Here is a 27,328-nt window from a genome sequence, read left to right on the forward strand (position 1 = left end):
AGTTTGTTAATTAGCCAATTTAACTAACCGCGGCACCCCTCCGGCTTGCAATACACCGCAGCCTGCCACGCTCTATTGTGTACACTCTTAAATTTCAAAATCAACAAAAAAACATGAAAGCTTAAGAAACAAACAATATGTAGTATACATGAAACCAAACCAATCAATCCAACACAACTAGTTTCTCATACTTTTTGCCTGCAATTGCTGCATCAATCACCGCCACCGCATCCTCTATTCCTCCCTCTTCTAGAAATATTTTCATCAAATTCTTCGAGTATCCGCTCACTAGCGCCACCCCTTTCTGGTTTGCTGGCACTGGCGTCGCCCTCGAATCCCTCAGATTCCAAAACACAATCTCCGGCACACATTCTCCGTATCCCATGGATTCGCCGACGCCTGATCGAATTCCATATCACCGAACACAAACAGCCTCTTTATCATCTCCTCCGACTTCAGCTTCCCGTTCACCGCCACTTCAATTATCACATCAAACCCCTTCTGGAAATTAGTGTTATACCCCCATTCCATACTTTTAACAAACTCAGACTTCGATTTCAAGCTCTCCCCCTCCAATTTTTGAAGCTCTGGATTTTCGGTGAAAGTGATGAGCTTCCCCTTCCACGGCTCCTTGTTCAATTCCGACACCAAAATCCCTAGCGCCACCGATACCTGCATAGGAATCCCTTCCATACTCCCTGAAACATCACTGATTGCTAGGCAATTGCTCAATTTTCCGATCTTCGCCATGTCATCCACCATTCTCCTCCACTGCAGCTCCGCCACTTGGCCTTCGTCGTCACCATTCAACGATTCGATTATCTGGTGAGGAAGCAATGCGCCAGCCGCCATCGTGGCTTTGCCGGACTTCACCTTCTCGAGATACTCGCTAAACCTTTCTTCATCGTGGTTAGAGAAATGAGTCTTGTAGTTTTTCATCGCAACAGAAGCGACTCTGTTGTAAGGCAGAGATCCCCAATCGTTGGCGCCGATGTAAACCTCCGGCAGCTGCAACGCCTTTCGCAGCGAACCTCCTCCCTCACTCTATACGCGTAATGCGCCTCCTCCACTCCTTCATACTCCGGAAACTCCGACACCGGAAAAACCTTCTTCGCTATGGTTTCACACAGCAGCGTGATTTTATCGAACGACGAATCGACCAATAGCCGAAGCCAGCGAAGGCCGCCGCGTTTCCGGCTAGAGTTTTGGGGTGGTGCTGGTGCAGCCACAGCGCGGAGGTGTAGAAACTCTCTCTATCAGATTTGCCGGTGCCTTTGACTCCGCGGAGATTGCAGACGAGTTTCAGAGCCTTGAGCGGATCGTGATCCCACGCGAGCTTCAGGCGGTGGTTGATGGTTTCGGGCGGTGTGTACGGAACGATGTGGAAGAAGAAATCCAAACAGGGATTTCCCGACGAGAGATACGTGGGAGAGTTGTTTTCCGTGAGGCCTCTCAACGGGGATGCGAGGGTTGTTGTATTGTTAAAATCTGCGGCCAAAAGGTCCATGAATGTATTGCCTGTGGTGGCCGGGGCGAGTTTGGGTGATTGTCGATAGATTTCCCGAGGTCCGACGAGAAGAGCGGCGGCCATGGTTGGGGTTCTGAGAAGTTGGCCGGATTTTACAGTGGCGGCGGCCATCTGGAAGAATTTTTGTCAAGATTTTGAGGTGAAATTTGGCTGGAGTTTATATAGTAGCGGACTTAACGTGGAGGCCAAGCTAAAGGGAAAATAAATTTTATTGTGAAATACTTAGTACTACCTTCTTTCCATAGTAGTGGAGACATTTTAAAAGGAAGAGAGATGAAGAGGGAATAAAGCAAGAGAGTGTAAAGTAAGTAAGTAGAATGTGTTAATTTTTCCTTTAAATAGAAATGGCTTCACTACTGTGGATCGTATCAAAATAGCAAAATGACTCTGATACTATAGAACAGGGTTACATAATTAATTCATAGAAGTATTTATCTTAATTACATAGAGAATTAGAGATGGATGCATTCAATCGTTTCCCTTTGCTTTGATTTGATTTTAGAATCAATTAGTATGTTCATTTAAGCACTTTGGTGCTCGGTAAAGGTGAAAGTGCTCAGTAAAATGGAGTTTTCGAATGCTTTTCGAGCATTGAAGTGCTTGATATCCACCTCGTCAGAAAGATTTCAAATATTCCTCATTCCCACTTTAGGAATCTCGGTTTACTATTTTTGGATATCCCACTTTAGAGTTCCGATTGGAATATTTCATAATTGGTAATAGGCCTCACATTCCACTTACCTTTTTCCCACTCACATTTTATTATAAAACTAATATATAAAGTAGACTCATGTTCCACTATCTTTTTTCACCAACTTTCTTTTATATTTCTTAAAACCGTGTCGAACTCAATCAAGACTCCTAAAGTGAGACGGAGGGAGTACTTTATTAGCACAACACTTCAAATTTCTGAGCACTGGTCAGTAGTATTTTAGTTTCTGAGCACCACAATGTGCTCAGATATTCTGATAATTCGAGCATATTGTTGTGTTTGAAAATGTTTGCATTATGAAACGATCAAGTTATTTTTTAGAGCATTTTGGTGCTTATATTTTAGAGATTTTTTATATTTTTATTATAGTCTAAATTATTTTTTAAAGCCCTAAGGTCATTCTTCCTACAGACATACATATAATATAATTTAAATAAAAATAATTAATAATCATATTAAAATTAAATTATTACGAACTTATGTGGCGCGCTGAAAAGAGAAATATTTTTGTTAGCTTGTTGGTCTTCATAAATGCATCATGTTACATTATTCTCTTTAGTCAAAAAAAACATTAGTACTAATACTACGACAATGAAACAGAGTCATTATTGGGCCCTCCCTTGCATACGATTTCTCGAGCATTTCTCTATGTGTTTCATATGTCAATGTATACCTTCCACAAGATATTCGTGAATTATAGAAGAATACTTTATAATTTGAAAACGTTTAGTTATAATTTTAAAAACATACTTACTAGTTAAATTCAATCAATATGCACCAAACTAAACAAAATCAATCCACGACAACAAGTTTCTGATATTTTTTCCCAGCAATTGCAGCATCCATCACCTCCACTGGATCTATTATTCTTCCCTCTTCTAGAAAGACTTTCATCAAATTCTTCGAGTAACCGCTCACTAGCGCCACCCCTTTCTGGCTTGCTGGCACCGGCGTCGCCATCGAATCCCTCAGATTCCAAAACACAATCTCCGGCACACATTCTCCGTATCCCTTCTCCTTGAACTTCCTCACTATCGCCTCATAATCCGTCTCCCACGGATTCGCCGACGCCTTGTTGAATTCCATATCACTGAACACAAACAACCTCTTTATCATCTCCTCTGCCTTCAGATTCCCTTTCACCGCCACTTCAAGTATCACATCAAACACCTTTTGGAAATCAGTGTTCCATCCCCAGTCCATACTTTCAACAAACTCAGTCTTCGATTTCAAGCTCTCCCCTTCCACTTTTTGAAGCTCTGGATTTTGGCTGAAAGTGATGAGCTTCCCCTTCCATGGCTCCTCACTCAATTCCGATACTAAAATCCCTAGCGCCACTGATACCTGCATCGGAATGCCATACATACTCCCTGAAACATCACTGATTGCAAGGCAATTGCTCAATTTCCCAATCTTCGCCATGTCATCCACCATTCTCCTCCACTGCAGCTCCGCCACTTCGCCGCCGTGTTCATCATCCAACGATTCTATTATCCGGTGAGGCAGCAATGCTCCGGCAGCAATAGTGGCTTTGCCGGATCTCACTCTCCCGAGATACTCACGAAACCTTTCCTCATCGTGAATGAAGAATAGCTCCATGTAGTTCTTCATCGCCACGGAAGCGACTCTGTTGTAAGGCAGAGATCCCCAATCGTTGGCGCCGATGTAAACCTCCGGCAGCTGCAACGCCTTCCTCAGCGGCACGAGCACCTCTTTCCTCAGCCGATCCCTCACTCGATACGCGTAATGCGCCTCCTCCACGCCTTCATACTCTGGAAACTCTGCCACCGGAAACACCTTCTTCGCTATGGTCTCACACAGCAGCGTGATTCTGTCAAACGACGAATACAGAGAGGGGCACCATTTCGCAGCGAGGCTAATCCTGTTCAATTTCCCCATCTCAACCGCTCCGCGAAGAGATCCGAAACGCAATCGTGCAGGAACCTGAAATCCTGGTCGTGATTGAATCTCTCCACCCCACCGCTCTCCTCGCGCTCTCGATCCTCCTCTTCTCCGGCGTCGAATTGTTCCTGCCGTGAAACGCCGCCATCGCTTTCGACAACTCCGCGCCTCTCCTAACCTTCACCGGACCAAGCATCCGAGCTTTCCAGAGCTCTCCAATCTCCCTAACCTTCTTCCGCGCATCGGCTCCTTCGAGGATACGGAAGAGGATCTCGAGCAAATCCTTGAAATAGCCGAACTCCGCGAAGGACGCGGCGTTGCCGGCTAGCGTTTTGGGGTGGTTTTCGTGCAGCCACAGCGCGGAGGTGTAGAAACCCTCTCTGTCAGATTTGCCGGTGCCTTTCACTCCGCGGAGATGGCAGACGAGTTTCAGAGCCTTGAGCGGGTCATGTTCCCACGCGAGCTTCAGGCGGCTGGCGACGGACTCCGGCGGCGTGTCCGGGACGATGTGGAAGAAGAAATCCAAACAGGGATTTCCCGACGACAGAAACGTGGGAGAGTTCTTTTCCGTCAGGCCTTTTAACAATGGGGGCATCAGGGTCGTTGTATTGTTAAAATTAGCGACCATAGCGTCCATGAATGGGTCGCCAGTAGTGGTGGGGCCTGCGCCCCCACCACTGCGGGTGTCGGGTTTGGGTGGTTGTTGATAGATTTCCGGTGGTCCGATGAGAGGGACTGGGGGTTTGAGAAGCTGGGAATAATTTGCAGTAAGTCGGCAGGATTTGACGGTAGTGGCGGCGGCCATGGCAATGACTGGGGGTTTGAGAAGTCGGCAGGATTTTACGGTGGCGGTGGCCATGACTGTGGGAGGGAGAAGTAGGCAGGGTTTTAGAGTGGCCATAGAAGAATATTTTTTAGATTGTTATTTAAGATCGTTTGGATTTTATAGTAGACGAGGCCATATAGCTTGGAGGCCAAGCAAGAGCAAATAAATTTTTATTCACTAAAAAATATGTTTATATATCTATTCGTCCCATAAAAATATGGGCTTCCATGCATGGAAAATTGTCTGCAACTCATTACTATTAATTTATTTGCAATTTATACCAATAATGTTAGGGATGTCAATGTAGCCCGCAACCCGTGGGCCGGCCCGAATAGCCCGCCAAATTTATAGGGTTAGGGCTGAAAATTTCTATCCCGATAAAATTACAGCCCGATGGGCTGGCCCGAAAACCCGATAAAATTTCTATTGTTCTATTTGTTTGACTCTAATTTGACACTTCATTTATTATTTTATGATATAGATTACTAAAAAAATAACTTTCAATTTTATATATTAAATATATAAATGAAGTATTAAATTTTTATTAACATAATAATAGATATAATAATTAGAAACTTCAAATTCACTAAAAAAATATATTTAAATTTCTAAAACATGCTTTTCTTGATGTTTATGTTTTGTTTTGCATAAATCTCAAATATTAGTATGTGATGTTGTTTATGTTTGAGTTTAAGCATATATCTCAAATATATCATCATAAAATATTTTACATTATATAAATATAACTAATTTTCACCATTATTTATTGGATTGATCGCATGTTAATTTTATCGATAGCAACCCGATTAGCCCGCTGGGCTAGCCCGAAACCCGAGCTTCTAGGGTTAGGGTTGAACTTTTATAACCCGAAGAAAATCACAACCCGATTAGCCCGCACCCGATTGACCCGCAACCCGAATAGGGTTGGCCCGAAACCCGGTTGGCTGGCCCGATTGACATCCCTAAATAATGTCATTTTAAATGCTCATGTTTTCATAGGACGGAAGAGGGAGTAATATATTTAAACAATAACATTCTATGAAATAAATAATTCAATTGATAGAGAATGGAAGATTCTTAAAGGAAATAATTATTTAAAAAATGCTAATGTGAATGACCAAAGTGCCTGCAGACGGATTGAAGAATTAGGGTTTCAAAATTGAAATGAGGGCTTAAATTTTTTTGTTGTAATTTCAATTTATTTTCGCTCCACTATGTGGGGTCCCCTCCCGTCGCCCCGAATTTTTACTTCATGTCACGTCCTCCGGTTCAAATCAAAAGGGAATTACTACTAAATAAGGGTAGGAAAAATCCATATGAGTCTGGTGCCAAAAACTAAAATTAATTACTACTTTCATGTGCATGTGAATATGTGATATAGATTTTGTACATGCACATCTGGTGCTAAAATATTTCAGCATATTATAAATATACCAGAGTTACAAGAACCAAGTTAATTCATCTTTGTACCTGCACGAATTCTCTTTTTACAGAGATTAATAAAAAAAAAGCAACTACTAGTGATATATTTCAATACAAATAATTAGTTATCAATCAGTCAAGATTTACAATGGTTTATTTCAGGGAATAATTTCCAATCCATTACCAAAACTCAAAGTTCACACATATATAGATACAAAAACGATGAAAGAAAGAGTATAAGAATGATTGGATATTTTAAGAATGATTGGATATTTTTTTAAAAAAGAAAACGACTCAACATAGTTGGGACGGAGGGAGTAATATATAAGAAGACTATACTCAGTTCACTTTCTCAAGTGATTCAAAGCTACCTCTGCACTCAATCCGGAACCCTTTGGGTAGCTTGCAGATGAATTTACGTTCACGATAATCATACACAAATGCGGCGCCATTCCAATTCTCGATAACAACAAACCCAGTCCTCCATTGAGGTATTATATCTATCCTAGGCATTTCCACGTTCATCACATAATTCCAACTTAATTTGCTTCCGTCACATCTCGTCTCATAAATATATACCAATTTATCTCTGAAACGAAAGAGCCGAAACGAGTGCTCATCTTTTGCAAAAATAGGACTCGAAACATTTTCCCATGTAGTTAAAAGCCTATCAGAAAAACTAATATCCAACTTAATTGTATTAAACACTTCCTTCTTCATATCAAAACATAATATCTTTGGCGGATTATTTGAAAAAGAATACACATTCCAGTGTGCAAAGCGGCCATTCTCGCACGCCGATTTTATGGGGTTAACAATGACAAATCCAAGATCATCATCGACAGCCAACTCCCTCCAAGAATCCGTGTTTCTTGTGTACACATGTGCATGGAGACAGTAGTGCAATGCGCAAGTCGACAACTGCACTACTTTGAAATCATCTGCGCCTGGGTACCCAACACAAGGAAAATTTGGAAGAAGAGGTTGTGATTATTAGTGGGAGAAGCTTGAGTTGGCCTAGAAAGGGATTGCATACGGCGATGGGCACCCTCGGTAGGGATTGAAGATAGTTCCATGCGGGCCACCTGCAGTTTGCGCAATCGATGCTGATTAGACCCTTAACTGGCCCGTATAACAAAACATGATTATCTTCGCTATTCGGTAAGGCTAAACCAAACCCCTTCGTCTCATATGAGATCAATGACTTTGTATTGTGTTGGACTCGAATTCCACCATTGGATAAAATTACTTCTAGACTTACCATGTCATCTGATCTGTTGCTGTGAGTGTGTAGTTTTGGAAAAAAAGATGAATTGATGACATCGGCCCAAAATTTGTATACAACTCCGAATTTAAGGAGAGATTGGACAGGCAAATGTAAGAGAATCTCAATCAACGCATAGTTGTTTCATGGCTGCGTGTTTGATGGTAATGGTAGAGTTTGAACAAAGGATGAATTGATGATCTTAAGCAAAACGCCGGCCAAATCTTAACCTTATAACTAGGCGATCTGATGGCCATATTTATTTGATTTTATTTCAATATTTAATTACTCAAAAGTCGGCTTAGGTATTTTATATTATTTGAGTATAACTCTAATTTCATTAAGATATTCCACATACCACATACACATACTTATCAGTTTTGCAATTTAAATGTTAATTTTCTATTTAAAATACAGCGTGCACACCAAACTACTAAACCATGCAAGTCCATCATATACAAAAAGTTACTCCAATTAACACAGGCAAAATAATTTATATCGAAAGTTCAAAAATCAATTTATAACTTATGGAAAATTTTCGCACAATTAATAATGCAATAACTAAAGTTCAATTTTAGTGCTGTCTATATAATGACACATGTGCGCATGTGATGATTCCATATTAATCATATTACTTTGTTTGAATATTTTATATAGCAGTAGTAAATTCCTTTATTTTAATGACCTACATTTTAGTTAGGAAGAAGAGCACTCATGGCTTTAATATATTAGGTCATTTTCTTTCCGAATAGTGATAAACGAACATAATTTGTAACGACCCGTCCATATAGGGTATAGTAAATGCGGCGATCGTTAACTAAGCGGGCTTAAATGCATCAAAGTTCATAGGCTAGGGTTCCATTTAAAGAGGAAATTTTACCAAAGCATTTAATGAACAATTAAGTAGGAGAGAAATAATGTCTTAGCAAAGAAATCCAACAAAAGGCTATCGCAATAAATGCTGATCAACGTTTCCAAAATATGCTCAAGAGTTCCATATCCAAAATATTCCCACGAAATAAAAGTATTCACCCAACCAAAAGATCACAAGTTTTCATAATATAGCGGAAGCGACCAAGAAAGAAGTGAGGCTATGTATGGAGACACAACGACACTTAGAGTTCCAACAGATCATCTTATTATTTCCTACTCAACACCGCCGCCCGCTCGCCACCGCTCAACCTGCACATAGGGAAAACACATGCAGGGCTGAGTACTTATAATCATACTCAGTGGGCTCATTGCCGAAAACAGTTTTTATCAACAGTAGTAATTATCATGCCATTTTCAAGTGTCCATCGGGGTTTTAACTTTAGAAAGACCCGAGGCACCAAAATATATTCTTTATCAAATATCACGGTCGCGCAACCATTTTTCACATCGACGTTTACCATATCCTCATTCTACATGACAAGGAATGCGGCCGCAATCCAGGTCACTAGACCGGCCGACCCGTACGCCAGCACTCGGTCTAACATTGGTGTACACTAACCCAAGTAGAGTTTGCGGCTCTACAAGGATCCGAATTCGATTAAATCAATAGTGGCATAGCCACGAGGGATAGGCACGACAAAACAAATCAAGGCATGATAACACATATTTCATTCTCATCAATATCAGTTTAGGACAATGTCCTTATTTTAAAAGAAAGCCCACCTCGTCGGCTTAGCTCGAAAGTGTTCTCTTCTCCTCGTTTATCACGCTGAGAGCGCGAAGTATCACCTTTAAATTAGGCGTATCACAAATCAGTTTCAATCATTGATTTCAAAATCATGCATGTTCTCATGTTTCCTTTTTTTTTCCATCGATAAATCTTTAATATCATCATCCAAAATCAAGGTATGATTAGCATATCATTTTTATTCACACAACAACTCCAAATTCACCATCAAATCGTGTCACGCATGAGTGCTCTACCACACACATGCACGCACACAAACACAACGTTTCCCACACACACTCACACATCCATGCATCCCAAAATTCATCAATTTATTTCCCCTTCACTCAATCTAAATGCATGTGGACTCAAGAACACCGATTAATCGGTAGAAGAAGAGGAGATCAAAATTAAAGTACCTTTTCCAAAAGACAATCGGTAGAAACAAGTTATAGCCTTAATTCTTCAATAAACTCTTGAATTTCAACTTGAATTCTTCTCAATTGATGAAGAAATCTTGGAGAAAAGATGAAGAAAATTTGGAGAGAGTGGGGAGAGAGTGAGAGACGGTTTTTGATAGTGGGAGGAGGCGTGATTTATGATCTAGGGTTTTGGTCTTCTCTCTTATTTATAGAGTGCCAAAATAATATCCAATAATTAAATAAATCAAGATTTGGAAGATTTGTTGGTTGGATGTTGGCGTGAAGTAGAGAGAAATAAGGGGGATTCGAAAATTATAGGCTATTTAATTAGCCTATAATTAAATTCAAATATTTCACGGAGTAGAATATTATATCACGGAGCAAGAATATATAATTAAATCTCCCCAAATAATAGGAAAAGTGGCGTGACTTTTGATTCCTTAGAAGGAATTTAATATAAATCCTAATTAAATTAGGATATGGCAATATCTTCTTAGATATTGCAAGATATGGTAGGATATTCTAGCATATTTATATTTATTCATGGAATAGAATAAATAAGAGATCAAATAATATAATAAATAATTTCTCCCTCCCTTCTAGATGAGATTTTCGAAAATATCATGGATATCAAAGGTGGTGTTTTCGAAAATTCATTAATTAGAATAATACATATTTACCCTTTAAGAATAGATATTTACTAGTTCACGGCGATGATCAGCCTTTGCTTTCCTGCATTTGTACACTGAGGAGGGGGTGGCGGAGAACCAGCAATATCAGGACTACGACGATGGTGGTGCTCAAGATTACGAGAATTGATATATAATATAAGAAAATAGTGCAAACTGCCTTTTCAATAATTTTGCCTAAACCCTATTCATCGTATGTTCATTTTCTTGTTTATTGAAGGCTTTATAATGATTTATTTCAGGGTATAATTACAAAATCTCAAAGTTAACAAAAACACGGAAAAAAAGAAGATACTAGATGAATAGCAATATAAAAGACTAATATACTTAATTCACTTTCTCAAGTAATTTCCAATTCATTACCAAATATCAAAGTTCACCCATAGTACTTTCTCCCTATAAATACAAAAACGATGAAGGAAAGAAAATACTCAATTCAATTTCTCAAGTGACTCAAAGCTACCTCGATGGCGGGGATGAGCGGTATGCCGGCGATGACTCCCCAAATGTTTTACAATATGTACACTTGGATGAGTCGATGGGTCAGATGATGCCAGGGGCAGCGGGTTTGCCGGCAAATATGTCGGGGTCGGGTGGAACTATGCCAGGGGCAGCGGGTATGGGCGGTATGCCGCCAAATTGTGGGAAGGGCTAGTGATGTGGAAGTGGAATGGGAAGGGCTAGTGCTGACGTGGCATGCAGTTTTTGTGGGAAGGGCTAGTGGAGGGGCGAGTGGGAGGGGCGCCACCGGAGTTACCCTTAGCTTTTGGAGTTCTTTTGGACCAATCTCACTCTTAGTTATTGTTGTTCTTCTTGTTTTAAAAGCTCATTTCAAGTAGTAATTTCTCTAAGTGTTTGTGTATTTAATGTGCTTTAAGTTTAGCTCTTGTTTGATTTCCGGTTTTAGCATGTTGTTTAGTTCTAGTATTGGTTATGTTCTTGTTTAGTTAAAACTTCTTTCCAGCTTTTAAAATCAGTTTCTCAAGCATTTTGTTAGTTAGTTTGTAGTTAAAAACGTGGAGAAAGAGTTGGAAAAGTTTCAAAAAAATCAGCCGTGGTTATTGTATGTTTTCGGTGCCTCGTCGGGTGTCATTTTCGTATGATTTGGCATGAGTTTGATGAGCTCGGTTCTTGAGTGTTCTTCCACCATGTTTAAGTGTTCTTAAGCTTTCTTTATCTTCTTCAATGAGTCTTTATATTTTAGCTTTTAGTTTGGTGTTTTTAATGCATGTTTAGGTAGTTTAATTGTTGATCTTGTGTTTGTCTAGCATTTTTAATTATGTAGCAGCCATCTACTCTCTTTATCCTCCTTAAATTATGTGCCTTTAGTGTAGGATTAGTAGTTAAAATCAGCTTTTAGAAGTAAGTGAAAGAACCATTAGTTGTAAACTTTTATCCAATAGTTTTACACATTGGGTAATAGGGTTTAGGAGACAACAAGGACATGCTTTCTTTTCACTTTTTGCAGCCCATTTAGCTTAGTTAATTTCTGCACTCCACCTCTATTTTACATCTTATTTAGTTTAGCTTTTAGGATTAAATTAATCTAGCCACTTTTAAGGGTCACTATCCTAGTTTCCTAGCTTTCTTTTAGGAGCCAACACTTAGTTTATTTTCCTTAGTCTTTTAACTTAGTTCCTTTTGCTTTCTGAACTTAGGATGCTCATGCAAGTTGCTGCTCTCTTTTCATTTCCGAAATGTTCTTATTTTCGCCAAGTGTTAATTTCTCTGCTAAGTTGCCTAGTTTATCAGATTGTCCAGTCTGCATTCTTGTTTAATTGCTTCCTTATTATTGAATTTATCTGCATGTTTAGTTCTCAATCTTAGTTTAAGTGTTATTTATCTTTCGTAATTTAGTTCCCACTCCTAAATTAAAGCGTGGCGGCATCGCCAAACCCTTCTAAGTGTGGAAATACATAACGGATGCTACCGTTCCTCGTGGGTTCAACACCCTAACTTACCATATACTAATTAATAGTATTTTGGAAAGTGGGAACTTATAAATCTTGTTGAATAGGAAGGGACACATGCCTACGACACGCGTGCAAAATCCCGACCTTTCAAATACTTCACACGCCGAGTTGGAAGAAGAGGTTGGGATTATTGGGAGAAGCTTGAGTTGGCCTAGAAAAGGATTGCATATGGCAATGGGCGCCCTCAGTTGACATGGAAAAGGGTTCCTCATGCGCCAAATTTGTTTTGCACAGTCGATGCATATTAAACCCTTAACCGGCCCGTATACGCTGATTAAACCCTTAACCGACCAGTATACCCAAAATTGATCATCATCTCTAAACGGTAATGTTAACCCTAATCCCTTGAAGAGGTCGGTATCATACGACATTAATGACTTCGTATTGTGTTGGACTCGACCCACCAGTGGATAAAATTACTTCTAGACATACCGTGTCATCTGATTTGTTATTGTTGCGAGAGTGCAGTTTTCAAAAATATGAAGAATCGATAACCCCACCCCAAAATTTGCAAACAGCTCTGAGCCTCAGAAGAGATTGGAACTAGCTATAGAGTCCCCTCACTTTTATTCTTAATCTATTCAAAGTTTACCATCAATATTAATTAAGTAAATTAGGGAACATAGACGATTATTATGGTTTTCAATTTTTTTATTCGAATTTCGGGTCGGGTACGGGTACCAGCAATGCTGGGTACGGGATACCCGACACGGGTATCGGGTAATCCCGGTATATCACGGGGCTGGTATTGGGACAACCAATTTAGCTAAAATCGGGTACGGGTACCCGACTTGTCGGGTGCGGGTACCCGCGGGTAACCCGTTTCGCCACCCCTAATTATCACGTCTTAAAGTTCACATTATAAGTGACAAATTTTCACGGGACGGAGGAAGTACATGCGATTACTACTTTCATGTGCGTGCATAGACATCTGGTGCTACAATATTCTAGCATATTATAAATATTATATCAGAGAGCATATTATAAATATTTAACTTTGTACTTACACGAATTCTCTTTTTACAGAGCTAAAAGATAAAAACAAAACAGCAACTACTAGTAATATATTTCAATCCAAATATTTAGTTATCATCATTCAGTCAAGAATTACAATGGTTTATTTCAAGGAATAATTTCCAATTTATTACTCCCTCCGTCCCGGCTAAGATGAGAAAGTTTCCAAAAAAGAAAATGTGTTATCTTAGTTAGGACAAACTAAAAAGGAAAACCTGTCATCTTAAACGGGACGGGGGAGTACAAAATCTCAAAGTCCACGCATAGTACACCCAATTCACTTTCTCAAGTGACTCAAAACTACCTCTGCCCTCAATCCATAACCCCTTGGGTAGCTTGCAGATGAATTTACGTTCGCGATAATCATACACAAATGATTCGCCAGTCCAATTCCCGATAACAACAAAGCCGGTCCTCCATCGAGGCATTATCTCTATCACAGGAATTTCCACTTTCATCACAAAATTCCAACATAATTTGCTTCCGTCACATCTCGTCTCATAAATATGAACCAATTCATCGTCGAAATGAAAGCGCCGAAATGAGTGCTCATCTTCTGCAAAAATAGGACTCCTAACATAAGCCCGTTTTGAAACCCCATCAGGAAGACCATTATCCAACTTAATAGTACTTAACACTTCCTTCTTCATATCAAAAGATATTATCTTTGACTCAGTAAAATACACATGCCAGTACGCAAAGTGGCCATTCTCGCACACCGATTTTATGGGATCAATCCTGAATGTTCCAAAATCTTCATCAACAGGCAACTCCCTCCAAGAATCCGTGTTTCTTGAATACAAATGGGCATGGATATCAAGGTGTGTATGGCACCACGACAACTGCACCACTTTTAAATCATCTTCGCTGTAACCAATTGCAACTGAGCGCCAAGGTACGGTACACGAGATGTTGGAAGTGATTATTGGGAGAAGCTTAAGTTGGCCTAGAAAAGGGTTGCATACGGCGATGGGCACACTAAAGATGCATGGATAGCATGGTAATTGGACCCCTATGTGCGAAATATGTTTTGCGCAGTAGATGCTGATTAGACCCTTAACTGGCCCATATACCGAAACTCGATCATCACCTCTATACGGTAATGTTAACCTTAATCCCTTCAAGTGGCCGGTATCATACGACATTAATGACTTTGCATTTGTGTTGGACTCGAATTTTACCATTGGATAAAATTACTTCCAGACATACCGTGTCATCTGATTTGTTATTGTTGCGGCAGTGCAGATTTCGGAAATATGAAGAATCGATGACGCCACCCCAAAATTTGCAAACATCTCTAAATCTGGAGAGGGATTGGACAGGTAGATGCAAGAGAATCTCCGTCAACGCATCATTGTTCATGGCTTATGGCTTTGTGTTTGATGGTAATGGCACCGTTTTTCGAGAAAAGAATGGAACAATTGATGGAGTTTGAGATACTTATATACAAAGAGTTTGTTTAGCCCTAATTACATAAATCATTATGAATTATATTTTTTCCATTTAGACGATAGTGTTTAATAAGTATAAAATCATAAGGATTGATACTACTAAGATTTACTTCACCGTAATTACCAAGTCATTACCATATTTCAAAGTTCACATATATATATATAATTTTTAAAAATTGTCTAATTGAATGATTATAAATAACACTTTATTTTCATAAAAAGATGGGAATAATTTATACTTTTCCTAATTTCAAGATTCTTGCCAAAAAGATGTACACTATTTTTGTTTTAGAATATATAGGGTTACGCATGTCAATCTAGCCCAAAATCCACGGGTCGATCCGAATTATCCGGTAAAATTATAGGGTTAGAGAGAAAATCGCAACCCACATTCAGAAGCGGGCTACACAGGCTAACTCGTTCAGGTCGGCGGGTTATGCGGGCTGGCCTGGGCGGGTTGCGGGTTAGCCCAGGGGTTGAGCATTTAATATAAAAATATAATTAAAATTTTAGATTATATACTTTTATGAAGTATATTTGGTAATATCAATATTAAATACAACATTGATACGAAGAATATATGATAATTATGTCTTCTCTCTCAAATTGAAAGTTAGGGTTATATGAAATACATGATTTTCATTTAACTGTAGTCAGATTCATGTGTGCTATTAATTAAACGATATATTTATCTATTTTGTTTCAATTTTGAATTGCTATTATTTTCTTTTTCTTAATCACTTTGATAGTGCTTTACTATTTGCGACAATCTGTTTTTTTAATAATTTAGAATTAGAATATTGGATTGGATAGAAAATATAACATACTCCCTCCGTTTTTTAAAAATAGCAACTATTTTCATTTTTGACTCGTTCTTTAAAAATAAAAACTTTAGAATTTTTCTATTTGTGGACATGGACCCCACAATCCACTAACTCTATTTTCACTATTTTTTTCTCTTCCCCTCTCTTACTTCACTCATTTTTCTTTACCTCTCTTTTACTTTACCAAATCTCCTTACTTACTTTACCAATTGATAACCCCACCCCAAAATTTGCAAACAGCTCTGAGCCTAAGAAGAGATTGGATAGGCAGATGCAAGAGAATCTCCGTCAACACATCATTGTTCATGGCTTATGACTATGTGTTTGGTGAGAAGAGTTTGAAATACTTATATACAAAGAGTTTGTTTAGACCTAATTACATAAATCATTATAAATCATAAGTGTATAAGCGTAAGGATTGATACTAAGATTTATTTCACCGTACCATTGTATACATAACAATTGGTTTAAGATTTACAATGATTTTTTCTACAAAGATGGAAATATTTCAAAGTTCACATATATAAAAATTTTAAAAATCTGCTAACTGAATAATTATAAATAACACTTTATTTTCATAGAAAGATGGAAATAATTTATACTTTTCCTAATTTCAAGATTCTTACCAAAAAGATGTACGTACACTATTTTTCATTTAGAATATATACGGTAAAATATGCAAATTGTCATATAACTACATCCTTGAATATTATATCTCGGTAAATTTCCGAAAATTGAAAATAATGCAACTTTCCATCTTTCTTATTTCTTGTTGCCGATTAGAAAATATTCATACACTAATTTCGGTAAAATTCAGAAAATAGAAAAATAACTTTCCATCATACTTATTTTCTAGTTCCGATTTAAAAATACTTACATAAGAATATGCACTTTAGGTTGGACACAAAGATTAATGCACAATTGGTAAATTAAGAAAGAGATGGAGAGAAAAGTGTTAAAGTATTAGTAATGAAAATGAGTCTCGCCTTATTAGAGAGAAGAGAATTCCAAAATTAGAAAGTGCATATTTTTGCATGACGGACTAAAAAATAAAAGAGTGTATATTCTTATGTAACGGAGGGAACATTCATACTAACTAATTCAATCAGGCCCAATTAAATTCTGTAATTAATTTCACAAATTAATTAATCAAAAGCTTTTAAAATTTTCTATAATTAATTATTCCGATAATTAATTTAAAAGTCCAAAAAAAATAAAGATTTCAGCCCATTTATTTAATTAAAATGCGCACAAAGCTAATATAATTAATCTGGCCCAAGTGTCTTAATTTTATTCATCCGAAACATATTCGTATCTATTGGCCCAAGTCTTATTTCCTTTACCCAATAATTTGGCCCAACAGAAACCCTCACCTCTCTCGCTCATTCTACGTCCCCAAATCGACGCCACGTGTCACGCCCTCCAGTTCAATTGAAAAGGGAATTATAAAGGTAGGAAATATTAATATGAGTCTGGTGCCAAAAACTACAATTGATTTTGTACATACAATATTCTAGCATATTATAAATATATCAGAATTACCACAATCAAAAACAAGTTAATCCCTCTTTGTACCTACACGAATTCTCTTTTTTACATAGCTAAAAAAACAAGCTAGCAACTAATCTATTTCTGGAAGTTCACACATACATAAAAATAAAAACAAAAACATGAATAATACTATGTCATTGTATACTTTTTCCTAATTTCAAGATCTTACGAAAAATAGATATTTTATTTTATCTTTATTATTATTTCCTCACTCCATTATCATAAAGATGTATTTTTCATTTAGAATATATAGGGTAAAGTACGCATATTGTCATGTATAACTATTTATATCCTTGAATATCTCGGTAAAATTCCGAAAATTCAAAAATAAAGCAACTTTCCATCATCCTTATTTCCTGGTCCGGAATAGAAAATATTCATACTAACTAATCTCGGTAAAATTCAGAAAATAGAAAATATTAATACTAACTAATCTCTTTACGTATTTAATTTAATTTCTATTATTTTACTAAAAAACAATTATTTTTTATTATGTCGTTATATTTTTTATTATGTCATTAATTTAAATCTTCTGCCCAAAAGTGTGTCTCAGACTCTCACTTATGGTATGACGAGTAAGTATATATTATTAGAGAAACGAAAGCGCCGAAATAAGTGCTCATCCTCTGCAAAAATCGCACTAACAGCACAATCCGGTTCTAAAACATTACCGGGAAAACCAATTATATACAACTTGATTGTATTAAACACTTCATTCTTCATATCCAAGCTTAGTATCTTTGTCACGTTATTATGTGCAGAATACACATGCCAGTGTGCAAAGTGGCAATTCTCGTACCTTGATTTTATGGGATCAATCGATACAAATTTGGATCATCATCGAAAGCCAACTCCCTCCAAGAATCCGTGATTCTTGAGTACACATGGGCATGGATACGGCAGTGCTCATCGCACCAGGACAATTGCACCACTTTGAAATCTTCGTCGTAACCAATTGCGACCGAGCGCATGGATACTCTACACGAGAAGTTGGAAGAAGTGGTTGTGATTAGTGGGAGAAGCTTGAGTTGGCCTAGAAAAGGGTTGCATACTTGCATATGGCGATGGGAACCCCGAGCTGGCTTGGAAAAGGGTCTCTCATTGTCACAAAATATCGTTTTGCGTAGTCGATGCTGATTAGACCCTTAACCGGCCCGTATAACCAAACTCGATCATCATCGCTATGCGGTAAGGTTAACCCTAACCCCTTCAAGCGGGCGGTATCATACGAGTTTAATGACTTCTTATTGTGCTGGACTCGAATTCCACCATTGGATAAAATTACTTCTAGACATACCGTGTCATCTAATTTGTTAATGTTGAGAGTATGCAATTTTTGGAAAAACAAAGAATCGATAAAATCACCCCAAAATTTGAAGACAGCTCTGAGCCTCAAAACAGATTGGATAGGCAGATGCAACAGAACCTTCGTCAACACATCGTTGTTCATGGCTAAGTGGTTAGTGAAATAATAGATTTTTTCGAGAAGAGAATATAACAATCGATTGATATAAATAGAGGTTCTGTAGCCATCGATATCTCGTAAAATCCTGAAATAATAGATTTTATTTAGTGTTGATTAGATTTTTTTTTTTCTAGTCTCAGGATTTGGACGAATTTGGGTGTTTAATTTTATTTAAACACGAATTATAAATTTTATTTTCTCACTTTCACCTCCGATCCTAGCCCCCACGAAATTGATGTTAAACCAAGTATTTGAATTAAATGCGATGTATGTCAATGTGATCAAATAATTCATATATTCTTCGCCATAGATTTAAATTATTTAATTATATTCAATAGAAGTTGTCAATTACAGTATTATACCTCTGTCCACGAACAAGAGTCTCATTTCTTTCTGACACAAATTTGAAGAAATATTAAGAAAAATTGGTGAAAGAAAGTTAATGATATATGGATATCACTTGTATATAGTTTTAAAATATATGAATGAAATGAGTTAGTGGAACGTGAGACTTCTTTATGACTTATAACTATGAATTAAGACTCCTATTCGCGGACGGACTAAAATGGAAAAATGAGACTTTTATTCGCGGACGGAGGGAGTATAAGCTACATACATTTCGTTTTAGTTTAATATCAAAATATATTTGTTAAATTTATTAATTCTTTAAATTCAAAATGATTAATATTTTTCAAACTAATCAATTTTAAATAAATGAATAGTGCTATAAAAAATTGATTTTTAGTACATTGTCAACTAATATCCTACATGTCCCCAGATTTTGTGGGCTTTACAACCCCCGGCCCGTTTCCTTGTTGCGTTAACTTTAAATGAGAGATGGGTGAAAATTAAAATAGTGGAATTTGGGTCCAATAGTAGTAGTTTTAGGGTTGTTCGGTGCGTAAGATTAATTGTATCCCAAATTAAATACTTCATCTGTCCATTAAAAATGAAATATTTTCTTTTTTTGGTTGTCCCATTAAAAATGAAACGTTTCCTAAAATGGAAACAACTTTATCTCTACTTCTTCATATCTACTTTACTTTCTCTTCATTAACTCACAAAATAACACTACATAAAATCTCGTGTCGATTCCCAAATGTTTCATTTTAAGTGGATGGAGGGGAGTATGTAGCTATTGTGTTTTGTTCGTGAGATTCAATCTCACAATTCAATGCTAGATGGATAATTATGAAATAATTAGTCATAGCTAACCCCCCTTTGTAAGACGCTTGTGGATATCTTGAAATGGAAAAATAAATTATTATTTGGTGGATGTATTGAAATGGAAAAATAAAATATTATTTTATGAAATAATAATTTGTACACAAAGAAATTGTCAGGCATGGGGCCGTAGTGATTTTTGGTTTCGTTTCTGTAAGAGGTAAAATCCATAGTTATTTAAATAGTACTACTAGTAAAATATAAGTTGGTCATAAACTTTCAAGTTCGATCACTGTCACGGGTTAGTTCGAAACACAAAAGTTTAATGGGATAGTGATCCCCAGAACTGTCCACTTTATTTAAAATTTGGTATCTCCCACGAACTTTGAAATTGGTCTATAATATCACTATAATTGACTAACTTATGAGGATTTTTTTATCATACTTTTGACACAATTAAATCAATGTAGTTTTTAATGTGACTTTTTATCCTATATGTTATAAACTTAAAAAGTGGTTTAAAATATCATAAAACGCACGGTTGTCCACATAAAATAAGATTTTGATGAAAATATATTATTTGAGTTAGTTTGAAAAAATTTAAACAAAGTGCAAAGTTTGTGATATTATAAACCAATTTCAAAGTTAATGTGAAATACTAAATTTTAGGCAAAGTTTATGGTTTTAGGGACCAATATTCCAAGTTTGATTAAGGTTATTTTAAGAATTGTTATCCCGAAAAATTTCAACCTGAAAGCCCAGTAAAATAGTTTTTTCACATATAAACTGGTTAGGATTAATATATTATTTGTATTTTGTGACTAATCATTAATTTATTGTTAAACAAAACGGTTATTTAGAAACCATGAAAATTAGACACGTGGAATAACTAATCAAAAAGTACGATTATATACATGGAAATTCAATTAAAAAGAGATTAACTCATCTACTTAAATACGCAACAAAATCAGGAGTAATTACTTAATTAGAATTAAAGGCTTAAAGCGTAAGCACAACTCCCTTATTCATATCTGTTATGGGAGAAATTAACTAGAATTCAGTTAGACATGGTAATTATTAGATACATATATATGGAAAATTAAACAAAATTAACTACCATCACAACAAAATCAAGAATACAGCTATGTCACTGAATTCTAGTAGGTTTAGGATAATAGTAGATATCTCTCTATATAAACTAATCAAACTAAACAAAAAAGAGTTTGAGATTTCAGAATCATCAATCAATTTTCTCAATTTCCGATCATGGTTGATTACGTGCTTCTGGAGGTGATCAACCACGGTTCCTTCGGCGTCGTGTACAAAGCCCGCGACAAGGCGACCGGCGAGATAGTGGCGATCAAGGAGGAGCTTCGCGGCCTCAGCGACTCGACCAAAATGGAAATCCAAATCCTTGACTCCCTCGAGACCCACCCGAACATCGTCGAGTTCAAGAAGGTTGTGCTGGACGGGAGCGACATCTACGTCGTGATGGAGCACGTCGAATCCGACCTTGTAAAGCTAAGGGAGGAATTGGGAAAACCCTTCCCGCCAAAATTGGTCAAAACCCTAATTTTCGAGATACTGAAGGGCGTGGCGTTCCTCCACGAGAACGAGGTGATGCATAGGGATCTCAAGCCGGCCAACGTGCTCTATGGGGGAGAGGGGAGGGTCAAGATCTGCGATTTTGGGCTCTCAGCCCGGGTTGGGTCCTTGTGGGGCCGGGGAGTGGGGACCAGGATTTACAAGGCCCCTGAGAGTCTTGTGGAGTGGGAAGGGTGTACGGGTAAGGTCGATATCTGGTCAGTGGGGTGCATGATGGCGGAGTTTGTGTTGGATGCGCCACTCTTTCAGGGGCGGTCAGATGATCATCAACTTGAGTGCATACGGGTGGGGCTCTGGGGCCTGACCAACGTGATAGGTGCGGTGATGTCAGATACGAGGCTCGGGGAATCGGGATTGGATCTGCTTAAGAGGCTTCTCGCGTACTACCCGTGGGATAGGATATCAGCTAGAGAGGCTCTCAATCATCCTTGAATCACTAAGGAATGAAGCAATTATTTGTTTTGTATTTGGGATTGCTTCCTAAAATAATGTGAATTTATCGTTGTCTAGCTATGTATTACCTACTGGTTCATTCGTATGTAAGGCTAGCAATTTTCGACACGACACGATAATCCGACAAGAATCCGCACGAAATTATTGGATTGGGGTCAAGTCTTATTGGGTCTATGTCCTTATCGGGTTGACCCATTAAGAACCTGATAATGTTAGGTTGGGTTTGGGTCGGATACGGGTAACCCGTTAAGAAATAATATTATTATTATTTTTGTTATTATTTTAAAAAATATACATTACTTTAATTTTTTATTTCTTGTAAATTAGGTTTAAATAGTATAAAACTAATTTTAATTGTGTAAGTTAGCTTAAAAATTAAGATTTAATCGTTTAATATTAGGTTCGAGTCGTTATCGTGTCGTGTCAACCCATATTATATCGTGTCGATAACGGGTTCGTGTTGGGTGCGAGTCGTGTTCGGATTTGAAGGTAGCAGGTCGGGTTCGTGTTTGGATTGACGGTTTCCTTAACAGGTCGGGCTCGGGTTAGGCCTTATTGGGTTGGGTCGTTATCAGGTTGACCCGATAACGACCCAATCCGCACGATTTGTCAGCCCTCTCTTCGTATGTATGTTATCAATAATGAATTATCTAATTATTATTTTGTGTGGGTAGCCTTCAAGTTTTCTTTTATCTTATATATAATGTATCTTCTAGGTTCAACAGTTATTAACAAAAGAGTTCGTGATAATATCATGGCTAATGTCATGAACTTATCTACTTCACTTGGCTAAATTAAATTTAATGGCGAGCAATAGAACTATTAGTCATGGGCTAAGGCGATATTGATAATGCAAATAAACAAAAAAAAATGGACTATCGGCCCTCAACGAGCTTGTATACAATTCTCGACTCTATATGTACCTCTCACTTATATATAATAAAGTAAATTATAATTATAAATCTTACAAATATCATTTGTGTTGAGCAATTGGATTTCAAAATTTTGGGTTTTTGTAATGGACTTTCAGATTTTTAATTTATGCAATTTTCGATTTTTTGTATCGGATCAGATTTCTTAGTTCGGATTTCTTGACAATTTGTATCGGATCAAATTCATGTATGGTCAATTTTAAATTTTCAAATACGATGAGGCAAACAAGCATTCGATTTGAATTCTGAACGATGACCACTAACGTTTACCAGTATATATGTGAAATCAATCATTCCCAAGATTCACTAGTTGGCCAGAATAGACCAACAATTTTATAGGACTAGTGTTAACACCTGTGCTATGCACAGGACAAAAGATTTTTAAATAATTATTCTTTATTAGCTTAAAATAAAGAATATAGATTAAATAAATATAAAAATATATTTAACAAATTAAAATAAGTATTTGTAATATTATAAACATATTAAAGATATTTGTACTTCTCTAAACTCACTCTCAATGAAACATTTTATATTTTAGCAGATGATTGTATATTATTTTAATATTTGATATGAGTGTAGCAATATTAAATATTCCTTATAGATTTAATAAATGGGATGATTTATTGTTCTACATGATTAAAATACAAAAATATTTAGTGGGTTGAAAGATCCTCTGTTTTTGGCATTAGAAACATATACTATGATACATGTATAAAAGGTAAAAAAATAAAATACAAATATTAAACTATGTTTGTAAATATTTATAGTTTTCTAGACTTAATCTGTTAAATTTTTAAAAAATGATATCAATATATAATCTTAAGCAAATTGTTCTAAATTAATGGTTATTATAATGCAGAGATAATTAAAAGAAGCTTAGCATTAAAAAAATTATAGATAAAAAAAATCTAAGTAATATTATGCATAATTAAAATACAAAAATGGGTAAAAAAAAGTAATTAATGGAGTGCAGCAACTAATGATTTTGGGAATAGAAACATATATAATGATATAGGAGTATATGGGAAAGGTAAATTAATTTTGGTAGCATATTAAAACTTTGCTTGCAATTATTTATGATTAAGGTTCACATGTATTGGGAAAAAAATATGTGGAATATTAGCGGCAAATATTTAAATTCTTGGAGTAATAGGATATAACAGCCTTTTATATAGCAGCCGTTTTATTTGGGGAAGAAAAAGCTGTTTTTGGAAAATAGAAAGAGTTAAATTCTATATGTAACAATATGATAAAACTGCCTTTCTGGCATGTAAACAATATGCTGAAAATGATGAACTAAATTTTAACCATTTTACACTAAAAGTCCAATCTAAAGCCCAAATATTATACTCATAAATATTATACCAAACCCTAATACTTTTCAAACCCTAGGCCTACACCAACCAGATCGGCGCCGCTTCTGCCTCACCGACGTTCCTTCCACCCGCCGTTTCACCGCTCTGCCTCGTCAGTTGTTCCAGCTCTACTTCACGACCGCTTGCCTCACGCCGTCGCCGTACACCGGCAGTTCTTTCGGCCCGCCGTCTGTCTACTGTTGTCCTCTACTTCTCTTTTCCTCCTTCCTCTCATTTTCTTCTTCTCTCCTTCATCTCACATCTCTCCATCGGTTTTACGCCACCGGCGTTGTTGTCGTCCTGCCGCCACTGCATTCGGCGGTTGCACTCGCCGCCGTAACCCTCTTTTCCTTCACGCCGACGGGGCCGGTGAGATATCTTTCTCTCAAGTTTTCAAAATTTCTAAAATAAACTCAATGTTTTGGTGTTGGATTTTGGTGGGTCTGCACTGCCTAGCCGGCTAGCCGCCGCCGTCAGGAGCTATCGCCTGATTCAAAGAGCTCTGCAGTGCTGCAATCAAAAATTAAAAAATCAGTCCACAAAAATGCAAATTCCCTCTTTGGTTAACGGTGGGTTCATATAAGTGTTTTAATCTTTTCTGAGAAGTCGTCATTGCTCAATAGAAGTTGTCATTTCTCAAAATAACCAAAAGGCTAAAAAAAATAGCTTTATATTTTCCTAAAATTGTCTTTTCATCAAACTGTCATTTTAGATTAGTAAGAAGTAAGATAAGATTATGCAATACACTAAACCAGATAGCACGAGCCCAATAGAGTTTGTCTAACACGATATAATTCTCTCATTATTCAATTTTCAATTTTAAATATTATTCCGAATTGACCTCGTAAATCTTCAAATAGCAAAATGACACATTTAATGATATATGGGCTATTGAAATCAAATATCGCTGCTATTAAAAACTAGTAAATCATTCGCATGTCAGGAATAAGATTTATCTGATTACTTTGTTTAATTTATGCGTAGCTTCCAAGTTGTAATTATGCTTATCCTCCACGGCCATCTTCTACTATAAATTCCAATCGATTTCGCTTCAAAACATATCACATTTTCTTCGACTCTATCAACATTTTCTACATACACTTTCGTCATGGCTGCCGCTCTCCTCGTCGGACCACCGGAGATCCATCAACAACCACCTAAATTCACCCCCGCCCCCGCCCCAACCACCACGGGCGATGCATTCATCAACCTAATGGTCGAAGATTTTAACGAAACGGCAACGTCAGCATCCCCGTTGAGAGGCCTGACGGAAAACGACTCTCCGACACTTCTATCGTCGGGAAATCCATGTTTGGATTTCTTCTTCCACGTCGTCCCAGACACGCCGCCGGAGTCCGTCGCCGATCGCCTCAAGCTCGCGTGGGATCATGATCCGCTCAAGGCGCTCAAACTCGTCTGCAATCTCCGCGGAGTCAGAGGCACCGGCAAAAATGACAGAGAGGGCTTCTACACCGCCGCGCTGTGGCTGCACCAGCACCACCCCAAAACCCTAGCCAGCAACGCGGCCTCCTTCGCGGAGTTCGGATACTACAAGGATTTGCTCGAGATCCTCTTCCGTATCCTCGAAGGAGCCGAGGCGCGAGAATTGGCCAAACAGATTGGAATTTTTTGGCAATTTTACATGCTTAACGGCACGGGGAAGAGAAGAAGAAATGATAACAGAAGAGATGAGAAGAGAAGAAGAGAGGAGGAGAAGAAAGGAAGAAAGGTGGTATTTAAAGCAATGGCGGAGTTTCGCGGAGGGAAGAATTCGACGCCGGAAGAGAGACGGATTGAGAGAGCGAGGAGAGTGGTGGAGAGATTCAATCACGACGCCGATTTCCGGTTCCTGCACGATTGCATTTCAGATCTCTTCGCGCAGCGGCTGAGATCGGATATGGAGATGTTGAAATTGGGGCAATTGGACAGAATCAGCCTCGCCGCGAAATGGTGCCCCTCTCTCGATTCTTCGTTCGACAGAATCACGCTGCTGTGTGAGACCATAGCGAAGAAGGTGTTTCCGGTGGCGGAGTTTCCAGAGTATGAAGGCGTGGAGGAGGCGCATTACGCGTATCGGGTGAGGGATCGGCTGAGGAAGGAGGTGCTCGTGCCGCTGCGGAAGGCGCTGCAGCTGCAGGAGGTTTACATCGGCGCTAACGATTGGGGATCTCTGCCTTACAACAGAGTCGCTTCCGTCGCGATGAAAACATACAAGACTCAATTCTACAACCATGACGAAGAAAGGTTTAAAGAGTATCTCGAGAAAGTTAGGTCCGGTGAAGCCACTATAGCAGCCGGCGCATTGCTTCCGCACGAGATAATCGAATCGTTGAATGATGAAGACGACGGCGAATTGGCGGAGCTGCAGTGGAGGAGAATGGTGGATGATATGTCTAAAATTGGGAAATTGAGCAATTGCCTTGCAATCAGTGATGTTTCAGGGAGTATGTATGGGATTCCGATGCAGGTATCGGTGGCGCTAGGGATTTTATTATCGGAATTGAGCGAGGAGCCATGGAAGGGGAAGCTCATCACTTTCAACCAAAATCCAGAGCTTCAAAATGTGGAAGGGGAGAGCTTGAAATCGAAGACAGAGTTTGTTGAACGTATGGAATGGGGAATGAACACTGATTTCCAGAAGGTGTTTGATATGATACTTGAAGTGGCGGTGAAAGGGAAGCTGAAGGCAGAGGAGATGATAAAGAGGCTGTTTGTGTTTAGTGATATGGAATTCGATCAGGCGTCTGCGAATCCATGGGAGACGGATTATGAGGCTATAGTGAGGAAGTTCAAGGAGAAGGGATATGGAGAGTGCGTGCCGGAGATTGTGTTTTGGAATCTGAGGGATTCGATGGCGACGCCTGTGTCGTCTAACCAGAAAGGGGTGGCGCTAGTGAGCGGATACTCGAAGAATTTGATGAAAGTATTTGTAGAAGAGGGAAGAATAATAGATCCAGTGGAGGTGATGGATGCTGCAATTGCTGGAGAAAAATATCAGAAACTGGTTGTCTTGGATTGAGATGTTTTCAAACGTTCAAATTTTTTAACTTCAGAATTTTGCAATAGCAAGCTTATTGGAATTGCCAGTATGATATGGTTATTACCTTGCACCA

The 27,328-nt window shown here is 38.0% G+C and overlaps 3 protein-coding genes and 2 pseudogenes across 3 annotated transcripts; 2 read left to right on the forward strand and 3 right to left on the reverse strand.

Moving 5' to 3' along the window:
• Positions 1 to 121: 121 nt before the first annotated feature.
• LOC125209296 lies at positions 122 to 1,639 on the reverse strand (annotated as a pseudogene).
• Positions 1,640 to 2,955: 1,316 nt separating this feature from the next.
• LOC125212256 lies at positions 2,956 to 5,028 on the reverse strand (annotated as a pseudogene).
• Positions 5,029 to 13,630: 8,602 nt separating this feature from the next.
• On the reverse strand, positions 13,631 to 14,774 carry LOC125209297 (putative F-box protein At3g23950). Its single transcript, XM_048108897.1, has 2 exons — positions 14,622 to 14,774; positions 13,631 to 14,530 (listed from the first exon to the last, which is right to left on the reverse strand). Exons 1-2 carry the CDS (start codon positions 14,772 to 14,774, stop codon positions 13,631 to 13,633), a joined length of 1,053 nt encoding a protein of 350 aa, XP_047964854.1.
• Positions 14,775 to 21,133: 6,359 nt separating this feature from the next.
• LOC125209298 (cyclin-dependent kinase 11-like) lies at positions 21,134 to 21,904 on the forward strand. Its single transcript, XM_048108898.1, has one exon. The coding sequence runs from the start codon at positions 21,134 to 21,136 to the stop codon at positions 21,902 to 21,904; it is 771 nt and encodes a 256-aa protein (XP_047964855.1).
• A 3,419-nt stretch (positions 21,905 to 25,323) lies between these two features.
• LOC125209049 lies at positions 25,324 to 27,328 on the forward strand. The gene is made up of 2 exons (XM_048108636.1): positions 25,324 to 25,820; positions 25,872 to 27,328. The coding sequence occupies exons 1-2, from the start codon at positions 25,324 to 25,326 to the stop codon at positions 27,232 to 27,234; spliced, it is 1,860 nt and encodes a 619-aa protein (XP_047964593.1). The 3' UTR covers positions 27,235 to 27,328.

This window comes from Salvia hispanica, chromosome 3, assembly GCF_023119035.1.
Source record: "Salvia hispanica cultivar TCC Black 2014 chromosome 3, UniMelb_Shisp_WGS_1.0, whole genome shotgun sequence".
NCBI lineage: Eukaryota > Viridiplantae > Streptophyta > Magnoliopsida > Lamiales > Lamiaceae > Salvia > Salvia hispanica.